Source organism: Tenrec ecaudatus, chromosome 14 (genome assembly GCF_050624435.1).
Source record: "Tenrec ecaudatus isolate mTenEca1 chromosome 14, mTenEca1.hap1, whole genome shotgun sequence".
Classification (NCBI taxonomy): domain Eukaryota; kingdom Metazoa; phylum Chordata; class Mammalia; order Afrosoricida; family Tenrecidae; genus Tenrec; species Tenrec ecaudatus.
In genome coordinates, this window is record NC_134543.1 from 86,157,595 (window position 1) to 86,182,742 (window position 25,148).

Here is a 25,148-nt window from a genome sequence, read left to right on the forward strand (position 1 = left end):
GTGAGAATGGGTGCACCCGTGAAAAGCAAGTGATCCGTGTAGAAAATGTTGAATTGGTGCATGCTTTGCAGTGTCTGTTTTCACCCCAATAAAGGTAAACAGCCACCTGGGACCACAGAAGAGGCTGCAGGCTGGCACCCTCCACGCACGAGCAGAGCGCAGTCCAGCCCCGAGCTCGGCGGTCACGTCACGCAGGAGCGCCCCGCCCCGCCCCGCTCGAGGCGGCCCTTCCCGGGCAGCTTCCGCCGCGTCCAGCGCGAGCGCGTCCCGGGACCCGGGGCCTCCCAGCGCCGGTCCTCCCGAGCTTCTCCTCCGACTCCACGCTCCCGCTGGCCGAGCCGAGAGCCCGGCTTCTGCCTCCCGCTGGGCAGCATCCCACGTGAGATTCCTGCTTCTCTACTCCCTAGCCGCTTTGGGGCGCTCAGGTACAAACTTGTCCCGGGGTCCTCGGGTGCTGGGCTCACTAACTTGAGTCAGGGTGAGAAGGGCCTGCCCTTGACCGACTAGTTAACCCGCAGATCGGGTGCGACCGGGGCGGGTCTCTGTTGGGCCCTCTTTGGAGCTTCGGGAAGAGGTGGAATGTGAAAGAGAAAGTAAGAGAGGAGGTGGAGAATGGACTGGGAGAAAGATGGGGGTAGGGAAGCACTGGGATAGCGGGGTCACAAGAGGAGGAAGAGAGAGAGGCTCAGACGTCCCTGCTGGATTGCTCCTTGGCCGGGAGAGCAACTGCCCCCAGCTAGGAGATGCCCATTGTACTAACCGAAACCCGAAACCCGGGCTGTGCTTAACTAGGAGGGGCTGTCACACAGCCTCCTAAAAGACTGGGGCGAGCGTTCAATAGCAAGATCTCAAAAACCCAACAAGTGCAGGATAGAATGATTCTATTTACAGCGACGAAGAAGAGCATACGCCTATAAAGTAACATGCATAGAAAAGATCTGGAATGTAAATATAAAACTGGGAAGTGTTTTGATTTCTTTTGAACCAAGGGTCACTATGACTGAAAACTTAATAGCACTTAACAAAGGTGAGGCCAGAGGGGGGTTGGAGAAGGAAGCAGGTCCCAGGCATCTGCCTGTGTAAAGATCCAGAGCCTATAAGATACCTTAGTGATCCATGAACTAAAAGGAGGTTTGTATGGTGGAAGTGTAGAGTACTTACAGTGAGATAAGATGTATAGTATGGGGCGGGAAGGTGATTAAAAGCCAGGTCATGCATGATACTGAGGATGGAGGTGACCATAGCAGGGGAATCCCTGCCCTCAGAGAGTTTTATTTTAGTAAGAAGAAACAGGGTACAAGTAGACAAACATAACATTTTAAAAAATCATGATAAAGGGAAAAAACACAGGATAATGTAGTATTCTTCATAGAATAGTGGGGACAGAATCCCCAATTAGTTGGCTGAAGCAGTAGTAGGAGCATGTGTATTTACTTATGCTGTAAATAAATCCATGAATTTGAGGGAGCATCCAGGGGTTAAAGTAACGGAAACTTCTTAGCTATAACCAAACAGCTTGAGGGAAGGAGTTACTGGGCCCGCAGACTGAGGACCATAGGCTTGGGCACACTACAGTTCATGTAACAGTCCATGTCATAGGCTGGGTTCTGTAGAGAAGCAAAGCAGGGAAGCTCACATAGGTTTATAAACAGAGAGATGTATCTTAGGGAAAATACTTAAATCATTGTAGAAGCTAGGAACTTCCAAGCCCACAAGCCATATGTTGGGCTAGTGATAGCTCCTGACTCACATAGCTGCAGGGTCTAATGAATTCAAGACCAGCTGGTCAGATTGCAGGGTGTTGACTGCAGAGGCAAATGAATCTGAGGCAGGCTGGTAAAATGGCAGAATGCTGGTTCCTCATGGAGGCAGCAGACAGTACAGCATGCTGCTGTCTCAATTCCAACGAGCCTGAGATCAGAAGACCAGAAGACAAGTCAGATGCAGGAGCCACATCCAGCAAAAAGCAAGCAAGCTTTGCCAGAGCATCCACATATATTGGAAGCAGGAAACAACCCTGAGGAAATACCTTTCAATTAATTGGCTGCTCATAGCAGATTTCCATCACTCATCTGTCAGTTTGTCCTACTGTGGTGACTTGTGTGTGGCTGTGATGCTGGAAGCTCTATCACTGGTATTTCAAATGCCATCAGGGTCACCCAAAGGGAACAGGTTTCGGTGGAGCTTCCAGACTAAGAACAGACTATGAGGAAGAAATAGACTGCCCACTTCAGAGGGAGTAGCCCCTGAAACCTTTAGGCACAGAATGAAACATTGTCAAATACTAAAGGCCTAATGAATGGAAACGGACATAGAGATAGTGCCACAGTAAGGAGCCCTGGGGTCAGAAAGCACTGCAAATATGACTGAAGAGGAGATACCTTCTCACAGTAAAGTTGGCCATGGTGACATGAATGGAACAAAGCATGTGGGAATAAAGCCTTCGGATCTTCATCTGCTGATGGGCACAACTCACGGTGGGAAAAAAATAGCTCAAAAATCTAATAATCAGAACTCGGAATGTACCAAAGTATGAATCTCAGAAAATTAGAAGTCATCAAAAATAAAATGCAGCCCATAAAGTCTTAGGCAAAATATCTTAGGCACCAGTGAGATGAAATGGACTGTTATTGGACATTTCACAGAAAATCATCTGACTTACTGTCAGGAATGACACAATCAAGAGTAATAGCATTGTATTCACTGTCAAAAAGAATATTTCAAGATCTGTCCTAACGTACAGTGCAATGTGATAGGATTATATCTACCTGCCTTCGAGGAAATCCAATCAATACACTATTATTCAAATGTATGTACCAACTACCAAAGCAAGTGATGAAGAATTCTACCAACATCTTTGGTTCAAAATTGATCAACCTTGATAATTCTTGGTGATTGCAATGCAAACGCTTGAAACAAATAGGAAGGAACAGTCATTGGACAATATGGTCTTGGTGATAGAAATGAAGGTGGAGATTGCTTGATAGAAGTTTGCAAGGCCAATGACTTATTCAATAGAAAATACCTCTTTTCAACAACACAGTGACTGTACACATGGACTGGCCAGATGGAGTACACAGAAACCAAACTGACTACCTCTATGGGAAGAGACAATCTCTGGAGAAGCTCACTATCAGCAGCTAAAAGTAGGTCAGGGCTGAATGTGAATCATACCACCAATTGCTCATATAGATGTTCAGGATAAAGCTGAAGAAAAGTAAAATAAGTCCATAAGTGAGAAAATATGACCTTGAGTATATCCCACCTGAATTACAAGAACATGTCAACATTAGATTTACCGCAGTGAACACTAACAACAGAAGACCCGATGAGTTATGGGAGAACGTAAAGAATATCATTCATGGGCCTCTGCTTATGCCCTTCCTCAATGCAAGAACTTCTTTCAAACAGCCTGGCATTTTGTGATGCTCACCCTCCTGACAATCGCCGAAGACAAAATGGGTGCTTAAGCAAACGTGGTAAAGAAAGTGCATGGTGCCCGGCTATCAAATGATTTAGTGGGTCTTAAAGGCTTGAAGTTAAACAAGTAGCCATCTAGCAGAGAAGCAACAAACCCCCATAAATGAAGCACACCAACCTGTGAAATCATGAGGTGTCAATGGGATTGGATAACAGGCATCAGAAGACCCAAAACAAACAAAACCAAAAACCCTTTATTGTTGAGAATGAGGGGTGTTGGAGCAGAGACTGAAAACCCATCTGTAGACAGTGGGACATCCCCTCACAGAAGGGTCACAAAGTAGGGATAAGTCAACCAGCGTGCAGCATAGCACTGATGAAACACAGAATATTCATGTGGTTCCTTGAGGCTTCCTCACCACCACCCCCACTATCATGACCCCAATCCTGCCTTTCACTGTGGGCTAGACCAAAGCATGTGCACAGGTAAAGATAAGACATAAGAGCGTATGACACATGGAATCCAGGAACAGGAATGGAGTAGCTAGCTATACCAGGAGGGTAGGGGGAAAGTAGGGAGAGGAGGGAGTAAGAGGGAACCAATCGCAATGATTGACACATAACCACACCCCACACCCCAGGGGGATGAACAACAGAAACCATGAGGGAAGGGAGACAGCAGTTTTGTAAGACATGAAAAATAATTATAATTTACACAAGAGGTCATGGGGGTGGGGGACCAAAAAAGAGGAGCTGATACCAAGGGCTCAATAGAAAGTAAATGTTTAAAAATAATGATGGCAACATATGTACAAATATGCTTGATGCAATTGATGTACAGATTATTATAAAAGCTATAAGAGCCCCCAATAGAATGATCTGTTATTTAAAAAAGAATATCACTCATGAAGAAAGCAAAAGGTCATTAAAAATACAAGACAGAAAGGAAAGATCCAAGTGATGTCAGAGAGACTCTGAAACTTGTTCTTAATTGTTCAGTTGCTAAGACAAATAGAAGAAATGATGAAGTCAGAGACCTGACCAGAAAATGTTCAAGGACAGCTCAAGAAGATGAAATATTGTCATGAAATGTACAAAGGCCTAGAATGAGAAATCCAAAAATTAAATACATGCTATGCATACTTTAAACTGACAGAACTTAAAAAAGCCTAACTTTTTGCAATATTGAAAGAATCTACAGCCAAAATAGTGATTGATGCAGGAAGCATCAAAAAGAAGATGGAGAGAAAGAAAGAAAGAAAGAAGATGAGAAAAATACAGAGTCACTGTACCAAAAATATAGTATCGATATTCCACCATTTCAGGAGGTAGTTTATGAGCCAGAACCAATGGTGCTGAAGGAAAAAATTCCAGCTGCAAAGAAAGCATTAGCCAAAAACAAAGCTCCATGAATTGATGAGATACCATTTGAAATGTTTCAACAAGCCGATGAAGCTCTGGGAAGACCTACTCATCCATACCAGGGAATTTGGAAAACAGCCACTTGGCCAAATGACTGGAAGAGATCCTTATTTGTATGCATTCCAAAGAAAGGTGACCCCAAAGAATGCACAAATTAAAGAGTATTTTTTGAACAATATTATAAGTATCACATGCAAGTAAACTTTTGCTGAAGATCATCCAACAATGGTTGCAGCAGCGCGTTGAAAGGGAGCTGTCAGAGGTTTAGACCAGATTCAGAAGAAGATGTGGAACAAGAGATAACATGACTGATGTCAGATGGGTTTTGGCTCAAAGCTCAGAATACCAGAAAGATATTTACTTATGTTTTATTTTCTATGTCAAGGCATTTGACTGTGTGGATCATACTTTGGATATCCTTGAGAAGAAAGGGAATTCCAGAGCACTACATTGTGCTCATGTGGAACTTGTTCATAAATCAAGCGGCAATTGTGTGAACGGAACAAGGTCATACTGCATGGTTTAAAATCAGAAAGGTGTGCATCAGGGTTGTATGCTTTCACCATACTTGGCTGAACAAACAAGCTGGATTCTATGAAGGAGAATGCAGCATCAGGATTGGAGGAAGGCTTGTTAACATCTTGTGCTGCTACATCCAGCAGTATGGCCCTGCAGTGAGTGACAACCTGAAGATAAAGAGTGGCCAGTGGACTGATGATCCAAAGGCAAATTTTGTTTTCAAAGTCCAGCTTTATATCTAATGAGGCAAGGGTTTATAGTGCGTACAGTGCAACAATAACATCGTGATAAAATTGCTCCAAGCGCAAACAGTTCCTTGGGACTGATCTTAACAAATGCAGCTGTGTTCTCAGTGTACTCAGGACATCTCAGAATGTGGGAAAATATATGACCATTGTCCCAGCATTCCGGGTTACACAGTGTCCCCAAGCATCCCAGAGAGTCACCAGTAAAACTCAATGACTCTCTATACTGTGATATGCAGATGACACAATCTGGCTTGTTGACAGTGAGGAGGAATTGAAGCACTTTCTAATGAAGATCAAGGATTGCAGCCTTCAGTATGGATTATGACTAAATGTAAAGAAGACCCAAAGCCTCACAACTGGATCAATAAGTGACATCATGATAAATGGAGAAAAGGTTGAAGTTGTCAAGGATTTTGTCTTGCTTGGAACCACAATCAGTGCTCATGGAAGCAGCAGTCAAGATGTCAAATGACACAGTGCATTAGGTAAATCTGCTTCACAAGACCTCTTTAGAGTACTGAAAAGTAGGGATATTACTTTGAGGGCTAAGGTGTGCCTGACTCAAGCCATGATATTTTCAATTGCTTCTTATACATGTGAAAGACATTGAATTAAAAAAAAATACACCTGGAGAATCTATGCATTTGAATTAGGGTGCTAGAGAAGAATATTAAAAGTACTATGGACTGCCAAAAGGTCAAACAAATCTGTCTTGGTAGAAGTACAGCCAGAATGCTCCTTAGAGGAAACTCTGTGAGACTTTGTCTTATATACTTTGGACATGCTGTCAGGAGAGACCAGTCCCTAGAGAAGGACATCATGCTTGGTAAAATAGAGGGGTAGCAAAAAAAGAAGGCGCTCCGTGAGATGGATTGACATAGTGGCTGCAACAATGGTCTCAATCGCAGGAACAATTGTGAGGTTGTGCAGAACTGGGCAGTGTTTCGTTCTGTTGTGCAAAAGGTCACTATGGGGTGGAACTAACTTGATAGCACCTAATAAAAACAACAACATAGCAGATCCCTTCATGGGAGTGATTACATCATATCAGATTCCATTAGGGGAGATGACTACTATATCTTAAATGCAAACCACAGAATCCTGGCTCAGCCAAGTAGACACATGACTGTAACTATCACAATTCACAAAGACAGTGTTCTACATTGTGTTAGTTTGGGTAGACTAGAGAAACAAATTCATAGACATTCATATGTGAATAAGAGAGAGCTTTATATCAAAGAGTATTTGTGTATTAAGAAAACATCCTAGCCCAGTCCCGATCAAGTCCATAAGTCAAAGTCTAAATCCAAGCCCATATGTCCAATACCACTCTATAAATTTCTCCTCAGACTCATGCAACACATGTAATGATGCCTAATGCAGGAAGATCAGTGGGTGGAAAGTCTTGTGGAACCAGTGGCGGTGGAAGCATCTCAGCACTGGCACTGGCATGGGTCTCCACGTGGCTCCTCCAGCTACAGGGTTCTGGTCCATCAGTCTAGCCCCACGTGTCTTGTCAACAGGAAAACAAAGCAGAGAGAGTGGGTATGGCTTCCAGTGAGCTAATTTATCTCCATAGTGCCTCCAAATGAGGTCATCAAGCTGCGACAGGATTGACAGGCTAAACCCCACCCTTCACTCTTAATTGTCTCAAACTGATACCAGATTATGTAACTACCACATACATCTTACCATGAAATGTAACCATTGGGGTCTTAAAAGCTTGTGAATGGCTGTCTACCGTGTAGCTCTTGGTCTCTCCCTGTCTGAGGAAAGAAGAGTGGAGAAAATAGAAATCATATAGAAGAAATTCATCCAATGGACTATTCGACCACATAAACACCAGCCTTTACAACCCTGAGGCCAGAGTTAGAAGGGGCCAAGCTACCACTACACCCTGCCCTGAAAAGAATCACATTAGGTGGTCCTGGATACAGTAGGAGCAAAACCATGGAACAAAACTCAAAATCATTAAAAAGACTAATGCTTAATGATTAGAGAGACTGGTAGGAGCCCTGAGACTATGATCCTTAGTTATCCTTCAGATCTAGAGATGAACTCACTCCTTTGGCTCCATTTTCAGCCAAACAACAGACCAGTCGACAAGGAACAATAGTACTATGGAAAAATACACTCCTTAGAATAATCAACCATTGAGGTAAAAAAAGGTAGACTACGGACAAAGTTCAGAAGGGCATACGGAAAGGAGAAAGAATGGAACAGGCAACACAGGGAGGAAGGGGGATAAGGCATTTTACACTGTGGACATTGCAATCCATGAATGACAAGAAACAAAATGTGTATGAGTGACTGAATGGGAAATGGATGTGATCCGCAAACCTCCACCCAATTCACAATGAAGTGTGTGAAAAAGAACAGAAAAGTGGGCAGGAGCTGAGGAAGTTGATGTGATGAATACAGACGACCTGATCCCATGTTCGCTTCTTGGGAGCTAGAAATGCAGAGTCCTTGTGCTTAACTCGGCTCCTCTACTATGTTGGAATGAAACCAATGGTTCTGGGCATGTCTTGAACCCCGTTGTGAGAAGATACAGCCCTTCTCTCTTCATCCCATTGCTGCTCCTGTTCCTTTCCCATCGCCATCTCTGTTTCTTTCTCCTCCTTATTGTTAAGTTTCTTGCTCTTAACCTTCTGCCTAATTGTCCCCTTCCCTCTCATCCCCCCGGTGATGGTAGTTCATCCCCTGAGAACAGTCCCTAGGTGAGATCACTCCTGGGAAAGGGAAACACATTGGTTGCAATCGGCCTGGAGGTCACTGGCATTAGCAGGCGGGCTCTGGGGGAACGACTGTGCTCACTCACGCGGTTGTAGCCAGGCGCTCATCACCTGTCTGTCTTTTCTCCTTCTAGGCATATGCTGCGTGAGCCCCCACCATGGAGAAACTTCATGGGCATTTTTCTGCCAACCCAGCTATCCTCTCCTTGGAGAACCGGTGCTTGGCCACACTTCCTGATGTGAACACCAGGGAGAAGTGCTCTGGGCATGTGGCTGCCCATTCAGACATCCTCTCCTTGGAGAACCGGTGCCTGGCCCTCCTCCCCAGTCTCCAGAGCACTATGTCTGCCAGCCCCTTGCTCCAGAATCTCCAGATACCTCACCTGGTGAGGACTGACCTGTGTAGCTTGAATGTCGACAGTAAACTGTTCTCTGAGCCTTTGGCCTGGAGGGACCAATGCCTCTCATCGGGACAAGAGCTTCTGACCTTCTCCAGGACCCCGGAATCTACCTCTGCCACAAAGAGTGCTCCGGAAGCAACTTTGGTAATAGCTTCAGGCACTTGTATTGTCTCTTGTCTCTAGATTTCCGTGTCTCCGTTTCTCTCTGTGCTGGGATCTCGTCTCCGCAGAGCTCTGACCTGAGGTGCCCTTTACCTGAGGGTTGCCCTCATCAGCATCGTTACTCTTGTTGCCTGCCTAGTCCTAAGATTCTGGAGACGAGAGCAGAAACGGGCCCTGTCCTTAGAGGGTCTGTGCTCAGGACAGCCAGCATGATATTGCTGCAGCTAAGGCAAGCAGGTGCTTTGGGAACTTACATCAGGCATGAGCTCTGTCTGCTATATTCACACTCACTGCTTGTGTATGCACATGCAAGCGCGTGCAGTTGTACACCGCTGCATAACCGCTTTCAGTACGCAAGTCAGCATTGGGGAACAAATAGACATCCATTATTATTTTTAATATGTCATTTTATTGGGGCTCTTACAGCTCTTATAACAACCCAACATCCATCCATTGTGTCAAGCACATTTGTACATATGTTGCCATCATCAGTTTCAAAACATTTTCTTTCTATTTGAGCCCTTGGTATCAGCTCCTTATTTCCCCCCTCCCTCCTCTCCCCTCCCACCCTCATAAACCCTTCATATGTTATAAATTATTATTATTTTCATATCTTATACCATCCAGTGTCTCCTTCCCCCATGTTTCTGTTGTTCATCCCCCTGGAGGGGGTGGTGGGTCGTGGTGGGGATTATACATGGATCATTGCGATCAGTTCCCGAGACATCCATTCTAATTTGGCTCATGGTATGAGCTGAAGGAACAGGAGAATCTGAGCTGTCTATCTGATAAACTGTACAACTTTGGTCAAGACTCATCCTTTTTGCAGTCTTTATTTCTGACTTAAACATAGACTATTGAGTGTTTACCTTACAGAGTTGTCAGAATTAAAAGCTACTACCAACTTACATTTATTCAGAGCTCAGCAATTTTCAAAGAGTCATCCATATGTTACCCCATTTTCAGTAACTTTCCAATGCCCTCAATCAGGTAGGTGGTAGTGAATGAGGAACCTGAGGTTCATCGAGCTTCAGCAGCCAAGGTAAGCCTTGGCCCGGGGCTCTGGGGCTATGGCATCGCTAAGAAGATGAAAGCAAATACAAAATGATGGAGCATTTGGGTGGGCACAGAAGGTTGAGTAGGAAGGCAGTGTGTGTGACTGGGAGGGCAATGTGTCAGGGGGGGCCAGGAGGCTGCACACAGGGGTGTGAAGGGAGAGGGTTTGAGGTAATCCAAGTTAGGTGTGCCCTCTTCCTGCTGTTTCCTAGTCTGCCTTCAGATCTGTCTGTGTGGGGCCAGGGGTGCAGGCTGTGCTTAACAACTACCGCTGTCCCTAGGGTCATTGGTCCCTTTCCGGAGAAGAGAGAAAGACTGAGACAACAAAAGGAGAAGCGGCTCAAATGCCTGTTTACAGTCTAAGCTTGGAAGAGGAGGCAGAGAGGAAGGAGCTGGCCCTGAAGCTCTCGTCTGAAGACTCCAAACTTCCTCTTGAGCCCATAGACCAGACCCTTCAGGAGAAGAAGGTAAAAGTTCCAGAGTCAGAGAGAGGTTGGTGGGGGGGGGGGGAGGACAGGGAGAGGGTCAGAAGGGGTGGTAACAAAAAGCTGAAACACACCCCTTCCCCAGATGGAAGGGGAAGGACAGGTCATAACTCATGTACTAGAGGTCAGCTACTATTCCTCACTTCCTGATACCGTGTTCTGACCTTGGACAAAGGTCTCCTAAATTTGGGGTCTCTTTTCTGTTCTTGATTTGGTCAGTTGGCCTGCCTGAATGCTTAAGGTGGTTCTTACTGCCTCTCTCCTTCTTTCTTCTCTCCTGCTCCTGATTCCCAGATGCTGCTAATAAGTTTCCTGTGTTGTAGTCTGGTGTCGAATGGAACCGTGAAAACAGGAAATAACTCTTTCCAGACTTCTCTCCTTGAGATCTGTAGGAAACTTGCCCCCTTGGAACCTGAGTTTATCCTCAAGGTATTGCGGAGTGAAGGAGGGAATGGGATGGGGAACTGGGAAATAGGGAATGTGGTTAAGGTATGTGTAAAAGGGTGGCGATGAACCTCACTCTGGGGGGTCAAAGGAATCTCCCCTAGGACAGGAGTACGATCTGAGTGAGGCTGGGGCCTAGTCCCTGGGGTTCTGTGCAGAATGGGCCCAGAAGGGGTTGAGAAAGAGGGTCTTCAGCTTCGCTTGTGTATTAAGAACACAGGGTATGCACACTGATGCCAGGCCGGAAAGAGCATACCAAAGGCCTGTGCCACCCGGATCGGTTTCTTAGGTAACTTTTGTGTTGTTGGGAAAGTCAAGTACCTTCCCACGACTTATCGACGTGACATCAGTGGACTAGTGGATGTCCAAGAAGTCCAGGAGAGGGGGAAATGCTTCCTGTGAGACTTTGGACGATGACAAATTTAAGCAGCATTTTGATGTCAAGTTTTTTGGTCAGGGTGGATGTGGGAGGTGATTTCCAAAGGAGGGGCTTGGTTGACTTGGGAAGCAGGCGGTCGGCTCAGGAGAAGACATGCTAGAAAGGTAGGCAGGTGTTGGGTTATGAAGCATGTCAAGTGCCAAGGCAAGGACGCTGGGTTTTGGGTTTGTTTTGTGTGTTTGTGTGTGTGTGTGAGTGCGCAAGCGCACGTGTGTGGTACGTGTGTAGCTAACATTAGGGCTTAGGAAATGTTTTATGCAGTTCAGGTGAACAAATAAATTCAGGGGATGGCGCTGTGGCAGCAGTTCTCAACCTGTGGGTCGAGACCCCTTTGAGGGTCGAATGACCTTTTCACAGCGGCCACCTAAGACCATCGGAAAACACATATTTCCAATGGTCTTAGGAACTGAGACACCGATCCTCTCTGTCTCCAGGTGGGTCCACCCACATGCAGATATGCCCACCTATGAGTCCCCGGCGTGAAGACTGTTACCCATGCTACACCATGCTTACAAAATGTCATTGATTTGTCATTAGAAAGAAATATTTCACAATATATGACATACTGTCTTGTGATTAATCGCTATGCTTTAATTATTTTCAATTTGTAACAATGAAAATGCATTGTGCATATCAGATACTTACATTATGATTCAGAAGAGTAGCAAAATTACAGTTATGAAGTAGCAACGACAATATTATGGTTGGGGGGTCACCCCAACATGAGGAACTGTATGAAAGGGTCTCGGCATGAGGAAGGTGGAGAACCACTGCCCTGTGGGGAGGTGTGACTGCGGTGTCTGTTCTCCCTACGCTGTGTCCTAGGCGGCTTTGTACACCAGGCAGGAGTTGAATATGCGGGATCCAGCCAACCTGCTGTTGGCCATTGCCGCCTTCTTGCCAGCCTGTCGCCCCCACCTGCGAAGATATTTCTGTGCTGTTGTCCAGCTGCCTTCGGACTGGATCCAGGTGGCTGAGTTCTACCAGGTATGCCCCACCCTTTCGTGATGTGTGGCCTGTCAGGGTAAACCAGCCCCTGACAATATCACGGGGTTCGTAGGAGCAATTGTGTGGCGATAATATATAGAGATCATAGTCAAGTCATAGAGAATAGGAGAGATACTAAAATAAAGGAGTGAGATACATTTCACGGTAGCATGCTCACCTCCCGCATGGTCATGATCTCAGCAGCCAGGTCCGTGCAGAATGAGGAGGAGGCTTGAGAGGGAGAGGGAGAGGGAGGAGGATTTATTTCTAACCAAGGCTTAGCTATACTTAGGGGCATACAAGCCCCCTGATTACAGGTAACCACATACGTCACAGGAAGGGGTTGTATCATAGGCAATACAGCGATGGGAGGGGCATGATTTAGGGGTGTACATGCAATAGGAGGAGGAGGGATTAAGGGTACATATGTGACAAGGTAGGCGGATCCTAGATTTGTGCAGGTGGGCGGCCTAACCTTGATTGTCCTTGAGCTGGCAAGACTTATTCTGAGCTCTCCAGCGAAACAATCATGATCCTATTAGTAGGGTGTGGATCAGACACTGGTCTGATTGCTCTGAATGGCTGATGCCTCCAAGGAGAGCACTTCTAAGCCGCTGAACTCACCATGCGGCTAGCAAGCAGGTGACAACCTGGGGAGAAACCTTTCTGTTTCCCACAGTGGGCCCCTCTTGCTTCTCTTGCTTGACTCTGTGTATCCATGAAGAAAATCCCTAGACCAGGAGCCTTCTCTTCCGCTAACCCCAGACAAGACAGCTTCTCCTCATGCCAGGCTGAGCTACCTAGCAGGCTGGATGTGATGGAGCAAGGCTGCACTGGCATTTGAGAAAAATGGATCTTCTCTGGGACCCCATGTCTTCCATGAGGAAAATGAGAATCCCAGTAGTCCATCGATTTGCCCAGGGCCACAACATTGTCATTATAAAGTTGGGACCAGGGGCCGGCTCCCTTATCTTGCTTACATAGCTCCATGAAGTCGTCTCGTTTTGTTTCGGTGGATTTGTTTGGGTCTGCCTGCCGAAGGTCCCTCTGTCCCACAGAGACTGTCGGAGGAACAGGAGGGCAGACCGTTGCCCCTGCCTGCCTGCCTGCGTGCTGCAATGACGGACAAGTTCGCCCAGTTTGACGAGTACCAGCTGGCCAAGTACAACCCCCGGAAGCACCGCGCCAAGAAGCGGCCCCCAAAGCCCCCACGCCCTCCAGTTAGTCTCCGTCTCTTCCCTAGCCATTTACAACTCTGGCCTCTTGTCTCTGGGAGTGGAGGGACCGGGGCTGACCCACGAGAGTCCCACACTCAGCACCCTTATTCTATAGAACTGACGTCCTCCTCAGAACAGGAGGCACAAGGGGTCAGAGAGGAACTGGGGGAGAGCTCGGGTCAGAGAGAGCGGGACAAGGCTTCCTTTTTGGTAGTAATGGGTCTTTACTGAAACCAAACTCAACTGCCACAGAGTCAGCACTGACTCAGAACTGCCCCTGTGAGTTTCCAAGACTGGAATTCTCTACGGGAGTAGAATCCCCGTTTTTCTCCTGAGGAGTAGTCTGTGGTTTCAAACTGCTGACCTTCAGGTTAGCAGCCCAACATGTCGCCACTATGCCGCCAGGGCTCCTTAGCGATGGGTCTTTGGGCTATTCGAATGGGGCTCTCCTGAAACAACCGCCGCGGCCCTCTCTTGGACACTGTCTCTCCTGTCCCGGCAGAAGTCTGGGCGTCCATTTTCGGAGACCCATTGCTGTTTACCAAGGTTCCTTCGACCTTTAACAGATGAGCAGAAGAAGGTGAGTCCTTTGTCCTGGGATTATGTATGTGCTTGAATGATCGTTTCCGGGTTAATATTTAGAAGCTGAATTTAATTTGTGTCAGAAATAGTAATAGTGGGTGTGATACATGCATACCAACTTACTGCCCACTGGGAAAGGGTCTCTCTCTCTCTCTCTCTCCTTGATATTTTATTTTACAGATCGGGGGCACATTCTGCCTGATAAGTTAAACACATTATGAAATAGCTACCTCCTAGACCAAACCATCCAACCAAACCCAAACCCAACCCATTGCCTGCTATTTGACTCACAGCGACAGTATAGGACAGAGTAGACTTGCTCCACAGAGGTTTCTAGACTCTGGACCTCTTTCTCCCAAGAGCAGTTGCCGGGTACAAACCGACAACTTCTCACTTAGCAGGCACGTGGCTAACCATTAGACTACCAGGACTCCTATGTCCCGTATGAAGTTTTCCAAACAAAATGGTTCAACTTTGATGGCGGTTAAACTCACTGCTGTGGAGTCATTTCTGACTCATAGTGACCTACTACAGCGTTTCCAAGGCTGTAGATATTATATAGCATTTATGCAAGGCTGTAAATCTTTATGGGTGAAATCTCATCTTTCTCTTGAGGATCAGCATGGGTGGGAACCACTAACCTGGTGGTTGGCAGTTACCCGAGTGCCTCCAGAGCAGTTAAGATAAGAGGATAGGAACTGGATTCAGACCACCAGGGCTTGAACCCTGTCTCCACCGCTTATAACAGCGGTTCTCAACCTGTGGGTCATAACCCTTGGGGGTAGGGGGTGTCAAACAACCCTTTCACAGGGCTCGCCTGATTCATCACAGTAGCAAAATGACAATCATGAAGTAGCAACGAAAAAAATGTTATGGTTGGGCATCACCACAACATGAGGAACTTTATGAAACGGTTGCGGCATTAGGAAGGTTTAGAACCACTGACTTATAACATCAGAAGTCAAATGGCTTCTTGTCCCAATTTCCTTACAAACAAGTAAAGTAAAGCTGACTGCTTCTCTGGCTTGTTGTGCAGATTAGATCAAGTGCTTTAATGTATTTCTAATAATATGCTGAATAAGTGGCGATAATTGTCATTGAAACCATTATCAAAATAGGTGATTAGGGAAAAGATATTATTAGTATTATAAGGAGAAATGCACTCTTGGTGGTCATCTGGTCTTTTTAGCCTGAATTTAGCGCTTCTGCTTGGAAAATGCTGACAAACCCACATCTTTCATTTTTTAACATCCTCACCATGTCCGGTGTATGGATGCCTCCGTTTACCTCAGCCTCTGATCCCAATAGGAGATGCTTTTCCTTGCAAGGTTGTTCTCTGGCCATTCCCTCCCCACCTTGACTTCCAGCAGTCACTCGTCATGTGTGGATGAAACCCAGTCACCCAAAGATTCATCACAAGAGCTCTTGTTGCCAGAGATTTTCCCACCTCATCCTACTCTTTGCCGAAATCTATTTTGGGGAAGACAGCTTTCACGATTGGTTGGCTTTAGGTTCTGCTTTCTGAACAAAGTTCTTTGTGGTCATGAGCCAAGTGAACCCTGTGGGCGTTGGGGATGTCCCCACAGTTTGAGACAGCCTACAATGCAGTGCCAGAGAAAGACCAGCCACGGTTCACCCTGAAGAAGCTGGTACAGAGACTGCATATCCGGGAGCCTGCCCAGCATGTCCAAGCGCTGCTGGGCTACAGGTGAGGAGGTCTGCCCTGAAGATTCAGCGCACCTGGGCAACCCCATGACATTTTAGCATCCGTGGCCCCAGTTCTCACCCCTGGCAACATAATTAGCTTGTTGTGTACACATGACTGACCGCATTTGATTGACTCACATCTTCTCTGTGTAATTTCAGCTGGCTTTGAACCCATAAAGCCGTTTTCCCTCTGTCCTAGATACCCCTCCAACATACAGCTGTTCTCTCAAAGTCACCTCCCTGGGCCATGGGATTCTAGTAAAGCTGGGAAACGGATGAAGCTCCCTCGGCCGGAGACCTGGGAACGAGAGCTGAGCCTGCGGGGGAACAAGGCCTCTGTCTGGGAAGAACTCATCGGTGGGTGACCTTGACTGTCACACTCCAGTCCACTCTTCTCCATTCATGTTTCTTTAGTTCATATGCTGACCAGAAGGTTTCTGGGACATACCTGGCAGTTGTAATGCAGAAATGACTAAATGTATAAGATCCGCCTTTGTCCACATACCAGTGGGGACGGGGACAGTGTTGTCTGCTTCGAGTGGTGTTGGCATCGCGTTGCTACTGTTGGGAATCACAACCCAATAGGGCTTTGTCAGCTGTCATCTTTGTACTGGGGGCTCTTACAGCTCTTATAAGAATCCATACATCAATTAATTGTATCAGGCATCTGGCTGTCATCTCTGGGGAAGCAGATATCCAGAACCACTAGCTGGATTCAGATTGGCCATCCTTTGGGTTAGCAGCCATGTGCTGAACTGCTGCATCATCACCAGGTGGTCAATGTTCCGGATGGAGTTAGGTGGTACCGCCGGCCTTCATCAACACATCATAAAATCGGTGCCTTCTCTATGATTTCATTGGCATCAATATCTGTGCCACTCACCAAACAAAGTAGTACTCTCACATCATCGCATACTGGAATTTCTGTGGAACTCCATATTTAGACTATTGATTGAAAAGAAAAAAGGAATCAGACCGGAGAGGCATGTGTTCCTTTAGATCACTGGCCTTTTCTGTTTTGTCTGTTTGAGCTATGGGAGGCACGTGCATTTTCACATCTCTGCACCTTGTTTCCTTTTACGCGGACCTTCCGCAGACAATGGGAAGCTTCCCTTCATGGCCATGCTGCGGAACCTCTGCAGCCTGCTGCGCGTTGGGATCAGCGCCCAACACCACGAGCTCATTCTCCAGCGACTCCAGCACCCGGTATGTGTGAGGGACACGTGGTTAGGTGGCCTGGCACCTTAGGTGAGTGTGGAGATTCTGTGGCTTCAATGGAGGCCAGATTTGCCCAGGGGTGTGGCCTTCCAACTATTTCCATGTGGACCATCCATAGGCAGGGAGATACTGATAGAAAGGGGGGGGGGGGAAGGTATTAGTTAATGCTTTGATTGCAGTGGAATATAAGAACCTTCATTTTTATTTCCTGAGGTCAGAGAGTTAGCCTTGAAGAGGAATCTCTGTGAGCTAACCGACTTGATAGGGATATCAAAGATTTTTTTTATAAAAAAGCTCCTCTGTCACTTCCTCCTTCTTACATTCTCAATGCAGGGCTTTCCGTTTCCTTTCTCTAGACAACTACTCTGAGACCCACTTTGTCTCTCCTCGTGTTTCCACCATTTGAACCTAAGCTTCCCTCCTCCTCCCGCTCCTCTGGAGTCCCAGGCGGCCCTCACATGCCTGGGTCGTCCGCTCACAACCCCTTCTTTGCTTTCTAGAAATCAGTGATCCACAGTCGGCAGTTTCCATTCAGATTCCTTAATGCCCACGATTCCATCTATAAACTTGAGGTGGAACTCAGGAATAAAGGTATTGTTTCCCTTCTCCCAAATCCTCTCGTGTCTGTGAACGCTGGAGACGGTGTTGCTGGCATTGGTAGATTCTTGCCTCCCGGTCCCGGACTGGGGGTGGGCAGAGAGAGATGGCCGTGCCAGCTCCAGGGGCTGGGGTTCAGGACAGTCTGGATGGGAGAACAAGATGAGGGTGTAGCAGCCCCCTGACTCAGATCACTGCCTGTTGTTACACAGCATCGCCATTTCCTTCCAACACACAACTGATGAGAAAAATCATGCTTCAAATCTCAAAATGTGCCCGCACATATGTTGCTCGGGGAAAGCTTATGAACCTAAAACGCCGGGAACTTCGAACAGCGATGATGGTGCCTATGATATATGAGCAGTTCAAGCGGGAGAAGGTCAGACTACACAAGGTCAGGTACGTGTGCCACCCGGGAGTCGGGGGCGGGAAGGGGGGCTACAGGAAGCCCCTTGGTGGAGAGCCCCAGATGCTGTTCTGTAGAAACAAACTTTTCAGTGCTCCCGGTGCTCAGACTTGCCTGGCTCCGGTTGTCTCCAGCATAGCAAACGTTATCTTTAGCCTCGTTCCATGGAGAGGTTATGAAGCACAATCTATACTTCCACTCTATTCTCTGTGATGAATTTATTTATCTGGTGATGACGGGGCAGTCCCTGCGTGGTGTTGATGGGGTGCCTAGTCTAGCCACCTAAGGGTTTTGTGGTTTGAACTCATCCAGTGGCACCGAGGAAGAAAGACCTGGCTATCCCATAAGGATTCTTGCCAAGAAAACCCTGTGGGACAGTTGTGCTCTGTCACACACGGGAGTCCCCATGGATGGGAATCAACCCGACAGCAGTGGGCTTGGGTTTTTGTGTGTGTTTTCAATCATACAATCAACGTGGCATCTGTCTCTCTCGCAGTGCATGCGCATGCGAGGGTCCTTGTGGCTTCTCCAGGTTCACCATTTCCTTTTCCTTCACTGTGACGACATCTGTGTTTGTATTTTCTGACTCATCCAATTCTTTTAACCTACATCCAGATAGTTATCATGACGCAGGCTCAAAGCAAACACACAGCCTGTCCCACAGGTTGGCCTAAGACCTTCTAGGTCAGTGGTTTTCTACCTTCCTAGGGCCGAGACCCCTTTCGTACAATTCTTCATGTTGTGGTGACCCCCCCAACCATAAAGTTATTTTCATCGCTGTCATTTTGCTACTGTTATGAATCGGGCGACCCCTGTGAAAGGGTCGTTTGACACCCCCAAAGGGGTCGTGACCCACAGGTTGAGAACCGCTGCTGTGGGTGCTTGGACAATGTTATACTCGTTTCCCTCAAGTTGAGTGCAGGACTCTCCTCAATAAAGGAGCAAGACTCAAGCGGTCTTCTGACTCAGTGGCCGAGCACCAGGTCATTTAAGAGATGGCACGTTTGCCAACCAATGTAAGAGACACAACGGGACTCGGGTGGCACAGTGAGCTACGTGTTGGACTGCGAACCACAAGGTCTGTGGATGAGAGATGTGCGTTTCTGCTCCTGTAAAGATTTACAGCCTCAGAAAGCCACCCGTGTGGGTCTGCTCTGTCCGATCGGGGCACTGAGGGTTGGAATTGACTTCATGGCAGTGAGTTTGCCTTTGTTTGCTGTTCTTTGCATGGTAACCACTAGCCACATGTGGCTCTTAAGCATTTGAAATATGGTTAGTCTGAATGGAGGTTTGCTGGAGTTTGAAGACTGACCAAAAATAATCTAAAAGCAGTTTAAAAATTAATAACTATCTTGAATTGAAAATATTTTGTAGATATTAGGTGAAATAAAATGTAATATTAAATTAATTTCATCTGTTCCTTTTTTGAGGAGCCAAGGTGGCGTGGTGGTTATGCATTGAGCTGCTGAGCTCAGGATGAGCAGTTAATAGTGATAGAAGTTGTATGAGCCCCCGAGAAAATGATTTTTTAAAACGATCAGCTGTTCGAAACCATGAGCTGCTCCTTGGAAGAAAAACGAGGCTTTTTACTCCTGTACAGAGTTACGCATTTCACCACAGTCAATTCCAAGACATTCTCTGTGACTGTGGTGATAATTGTACAACTCTCCTTGAGCTGACTGAATTTTTGAATTGTATGACATGTAGATGAAGTGTTCTGGAATTTCCCGTACCTCTCAAGGTCATCCAGAGTCTGTTATGATCTACACGGTCAAATGCCTTTGCAAAGTCAATTAAAAAAGAGGTCAAGTAACAGATTTGTAATTTAAGAGTGGGGAAAAAAAGAGTTACAGTCTCAGAAATCCACAAGAGGCAGTTCTACCCTGTCCTATCGCGTCACTCTGAGTCAGTCTTGACTGGATGCCAGTGAGTTTGGTTTGCTTCCTTTAAAAAGGAAGCAAACACACACACATATATATAGTTTCTAAAAACTATCAAATGAAACATGCATGTTTCATTTCAATTGCATTTCATTTTTATTTCACCCTATTGGACAGTCTTGGTAGAGACTACTGAATTGTCTAGATTAAAAAAAAGAGTATGAAAAAAATTTCAGCATGCACTGAAGTGATGAGAGGAGTATAATGAAGTCCTTTAAAAGTGTTAGCCACACAAACCCATTATCTGGATTTGCCCATGCTTCCCTTATCAATCCATTTTTTTCTTCTCTGAGAAAGTTCTTCAAATAAATGCTACAAAATATGATGCATTTTATTTTACCCCTTCATCCCCATACCTTACACGTGTCTCTTAAAACACTGGCTTTTCTTGCGTAATTAAATGCCATTGATATTACTAGACAAAATGGAAAATAATTCTTGGGATCATATCCTCTGTGGATTCAATACACATTCAATTTTTCCTATTAGCTAAAAAACCAAACACCTTTCTGCAGCTTTTCTCAAAGGAGGATCCACACAAGGTGTGCCGATTGCATTTGATCTCACTGCCATCGAGTCAGTGCCAACTGACAGTATGCCCCTCTGGGTTCCTAGACTAACTGTTTATGGGAGTGGGAAGGCCAGTTTTGCTCCCGCTTGCATTTGATAAGTCTTTTCCATCTCTGATAATCTTCATGCTGATGACTTGCTGCGAAGCTAGCGGTAGGGGTCTTCGGAGTGACCTCTGTTCAAGCACCAGGTACATTAGCTCTGAAGGTTTTGAAGGATCCTCCCCTCCCACCTCCACAAAGGACCTTTCACAGGTGACCCAGGGTACCTTATTCAGCATTCGATTAGGAGGCCCCAAAAGTCTGGTAGCCAAACTCAGTGATGTTAAGATGGATGGGGCTTTTAGGTGGTGACAGCCTCATCTCCCCATGGCAGAGTTAGTTCACTCGTCGCTGATTTTTGTCTGGGTCAATTATTTCAATAGTGGTTGGAAGTGAGGTTTCCTACCATTTCATAAAATGTATTCGCTCGAATCCCCAAAGCACTGTCCTTATTGATTGAATCTACTTACCCATCCACTGCCGCCATGCTCATTCCCACTTGTAGAAGACCTACACAGGGTTTCTAGGGCTGTCGATCTTCAGGGGAGTAGACAGTTTCATCTTCCTACCACAGATTGGCTGGGGGTATGACTCACTGGCCTTTCCGTTAATAATCCAACACTTTCCCAATATTGCCACCAGGGCTTCTTCAAGCTCATACTCAAAAATGCACTGCCCTGGAATCATTTCAACTCATAGCAACCCCGTGGGATACCGTAGCACGAGCCCCCTGTGGTAGACCTTGTTAAGAAAAAGCAGGCTGAATATTTAATTCTTTTTCCTCTGATTGCCTGTTTTCAGAGGCAAGGTATTAATATTTGTTCTTTAAAATACAATTGAAAAATATACAGAAAAAATGCAGTCTGAAAAAAATTATGTATGTACACACACACACACACACACACACACACACACACACCAGTACAAGTGGAGTCCTGCTGGTATCTTTTGTTTTAGTTTTTTAATTACTTAACTTTTTTAATTAAAAGATCAGTTTATTGGGACCTCTTACAACTCTGATAACAATCCATACATCAAGTGCATCAAGCATATTTGTACATATGTTGCCCTCATTCTTTTCTAGACATTTACTTTTTATTGAGCCCTTGGGCCCTAGTGGCATCTTAACCGCATGGCCAGTAGTTTGGACCCAGCATGCACTCCGAGAGAGCAAGAGGAGGAGGCTTTCTGCTCCTGTAAAGATTGACAGGCTTGGAAACCCACAGGAGTAACTTAATTCTACTCTGTCCTGTCTGGTCGCCGTGAGTCAGAGTAGACTTAACGGCACTGGGTTTGCTTTGGGGGTATTTTTAGCAGTAAAACTGTCTCATGAGGTCTGGGTGAATGTCTAAGCATGCTGAGTGCTTCACAGTGTAGATCTGCCGATGCATGGGCTGTCTCCTGCCACGAGAATGCGTTAGCGGGGTCCTTGTTGGATGGCGACAGAAGCGAGCTCAGACGGTGTTCTGTGCCGCAATAGAAGCAGACTATGGAAAAGGGAGGTAGTGCTTGCCATGGGAGGGAAGGAGAGTCCTCTGAAGTTGAAGGTCACATTCTCATCTTCTTATTTGCCGCAGAGCAGCAGGCAGGTAACCCCCCTGAAGCCCTCTGCATCTTTCTCGCTTGCAGACAGCGGACATATGATGATGCGATTCTGGGTCGGTACAAGCAGGCCCTGGAGACAGCCGTGAACCTGTCCGTGCAGCACAGCTTGCCCCCGTTGCCAGGCCGCACCCTCCTGATCTTCCTGACAGATTCGAATGCAGACAAACTCTTCCCCAAGAGAAACTCAGAAGGGGTAAACAAGAAAAGCAGCGGGGTGCTGGTTGGTATTGGGGTACTCCAAGAAGTGATCTACTTCCCAGAACTAGTCCTCTCAAATAAGCCCTCAGACCTGAGCTAGGTGACGTGAATTGAACTGCCAGGGTCAGGCCCTGGCTCCCAGGGGCGGTTCGTGGATGAGAAAGTTAACATTTCATGTTTGGCTAGTGCTTCCTGCTCTCTAAACTGCTGCCACCAAAGGACGTCTCACCTTCCCTCCATCTCGGGGTTGACTTTGAGTGGGACTCCTGGGTCCTCTTGGCCGCCCCAGGCGTCTCCCACGGGGTGGTTGAAGCCCTCTCGCCTGCTCCCACCAGCAAGGGGCTCGGTCTGCACGGGTGGATTCCGAGTCAGGGGAGTCTGCTCCACCTTGGTGCTTGCTCACTCAGCCCCCCGTGAACTACGTGCTGCTGTTGATTGGGATGATGATCGCAAGGGCTGAGCAGGCAGACCTCTTGCTGTGTGGAGAAGGCACTTTGAAAACAGCGGTGCTGAAGGCCGAGCAAGGGATCCTGAAGACTGCCATTGAGCTCCAGGCTCAAGTTCAGGTTAGAGTTAGACCCCTTCATTAAAAAAAATCTGAGTGGCCATCAGTCTGGGGAGGACCTGAACAGTCACTGAAGTCAAGACTGTCCACGGTTCCAAAGGTTTCCCCGGCAGGCTGTGGTGTTTGCGTCTTACTGACCATGCGGTGCCTGCTTTCCAACCACCTAAATGACCAGAGCCTTTCCTTCAGGAGTTGGAAGAGAATGAGGAGTGGTCTGTAGACACTTTGGGGAAGTACCTGCTGTCGATGGCTGTCCAAAGGGTCCCTGTGAGTACCGCCCAGCCCTCTAGGAAACTTGCCCACCCTTCATTTTCCTCCAGAATGCATGGTTCTTATTTCTTGATCACGCAAAAGCAAATACCCTGCTAAGGTGTATTCAGCTCCCCCGATAGTTTAACAGCAGTTGCCAGTCACCATGGCCAATTTCCAGCTGTCAACCTGCGCTCACTGGAGGGAGTCTGTAACAGATATTTAGGAGTTGACCCTTATTTAGCATGGCCCCCACTCAGAGATGCTTGCAAATGGGCTTGAGAGTAGATAGCGCTCACATGTTGTAAAATAGTTACGGAGTGGTGACCTTTCAATATTTATTATTTTTGTTTTTAAGATACTTTATTAATTATAGTGCAGTTTAATGTCTAACAATTGCTATATTTAACAATGTGCCCTAGTGGTATGGTCGAGTAAGTGGTGGACTGCTAATTGCAAGGTTGGCAGTTCAAAACCATAAGGAGAAAAATGAGGCTCTCAGTTCCTGTAAAGATTGATAGCCTCGGCAACTCTTTACACAGGGTCACCATAAGTCTGAATGCAATGGAATAAATGGCAGCACAGTGGGTGAAGTTGGGATGTTAACCGCAAGGTCAGCAGCTCAAACCCATCAGCTGCTCTGTGGCAGAAGATGATACTGGCTGACTCCATAACAATTTACAAAGTGGAAACCTGAGGAAATAGTTCTACTTTCTTCTATAGGGTCTCCCTGAGTTTGGTCTGGGGGTTTTATGCTGGCTCGCCAAGTCAAAAACCAAACTCACTGCCATGGAGTCAGTGCTGACTCATAGTGACCCCTGTGGGTTTCCGAGGCTGTAATTGTTTATGGGAGTAGAGCCAATGGCGTATAGGAGTAGAAAGCCCCATCTTTCTCCTAACGATCCACGAAGATCACTGCCCATCGCATGACCACTACACCACCAGGGCTCCTTCCCGCATCCTAAAAGCTTAGGAACTTCCGCACCACCTCCCTGAGATGCAGGTCCCCACATCCCTCAAATTTCTCCCCGCTCCCCATTCTTTAGAGACATCTCTTGATATCCTGTCCCTGTTAGTGGCTGCTCTCTCCTTTTGCCCCCTGGTCTCAGCTTTCCCTCTCATCCTACAGGTGGACAGGGTCATCGTTTTTGGCGAAGATACAAACCACAAATGGATAAATGCAGCTAAACAGCTTATCTGGCGACACGTGAATTCCAAGTGCCTTTTTGTCGGTGTTGACCTGCGTGGGCGTCCATACTGGTAAGCATGCATATGCTCCCACCTGAGTCAGAAGGGCCTTCCACCTCTGCCCATGTTGGGAGCACTGTTTCTCTCCTGGCCCTTCCTCCCACTTGCCTTCCTACCTCTCATGCACTGTGAGTGCAAGAACCTTCTGAACAGTCTTCAACCTAGCTCTGGATCCCTTTGTGAGGATCTACGCCAGCCCGGTACATAACCCAATTAAAATCACAGCACAGAAAGGTGTCCACTCCAAGATGCTAGCGGGTAGTTACTCGAGTTCCTGGCATGGTTTCAGGTGGTTTACCGGCTACTTCTTATTTTGCCAGGTTACCAGATGCAAACCCCAACGACGTGACCCTCACAGGCTGTACTGATGGGATACTGAAGTGAGTACATGACAGCTTTGGGGATTTGTGGAATGTCTTTTAGATACTGCTTGTGGTCTCTACTCCATTCAGATTTTTTGTTTGTTTGTTTTTTAAGCAAAATAGAATCTTATTCCTCTTCTACAGCTGCCCAGGGATCGTAGCTCCAAAATATTACAGGGACACAGGTTTCTAAGTTATTACTTCACTCTCTTCAGCTTCGACCTTGTGTTGGGCTGGGTTGCCTAGAGAAACAACTCCAGAGATACTCCTATGGGTGTAAGAAAGAGCTTTCCGTCAAAGAGCAATTGTATATTGAGAAAACCCC

General features: G+C 46.6%; 1 protein-coding gene across 1 annotated transcript in view; it reads left to right on the plus strand.

Annotated features, from left to right (window-relative positions):
* Window positions 1-227: 227 nt before the first annotated feature.
* TEP1 (telomerase associated protein 1) overlaps window positions 228-25,148 on the plus strand; it is a 46,057-nt gene continuing 21,136 nt past the window's right edge. The window contains exons 1-17 of the mRNA XM_075530614.1: window positions 228-425; window positions 8,479-8,889; window positions 10,245-10,430; window positions 10,743-10,877; window positions 12,157-12,318; window positions 13,377-13,538; window positions 14,038-14,115; window positions 15,704-15,825; window positions 16,024-16,181; window positions 16,921-17,030; window positions 17,543-17,633; window positions 17,852-18,038; window positions 22,226-22,394; window positions 22,807-22,965; window positions 23,154-23,231; window positions 24,343-24,473; window positions 24,782-24,841. Coding sequence (XP_075386729.1) covers window positions 8,503-8,889; window positions 10,245-10,430; window positions 10,743-10,877; window positions 12,157-12,318; window positions 13,377-13,538; window positions 14,038-14,115; window positions 15,704-15,825; window positions 16,024-16,181; window positions 16,921-17,030; window positions 17,543-17,633; window positions 17,852-18,038; window positions 22,226-22,394; window positions 22,807-22,965; window positions 23,154-23,231; window positions 24,343-24,473; window positions 24,782-24,841 — 2,375 coding nt within the window. The 5' untranslated portion in view covers window positions 228-425; window positions 8,479-8,502. The remainder of the gene's footprint in view (window positions 426-8,478; window positions 8,890-10,244; window positions 10,431-10,742; window positions 10,878-12,156; window positions 12,319-13,376; window positions 13,539-14,037; window positions 14,116-15,703; window positions 15,826-16,023; window positions 16,182-16,920; window positions 17,031-17,542; window positions 17,634-17,851; window positions 18,039-22,225; window positions 22,395-22,806; window positions 22,966-23,153; window positions 23,232-24,342; window positions 24,474-24,781; window positions 24,842-25,148) is intronic.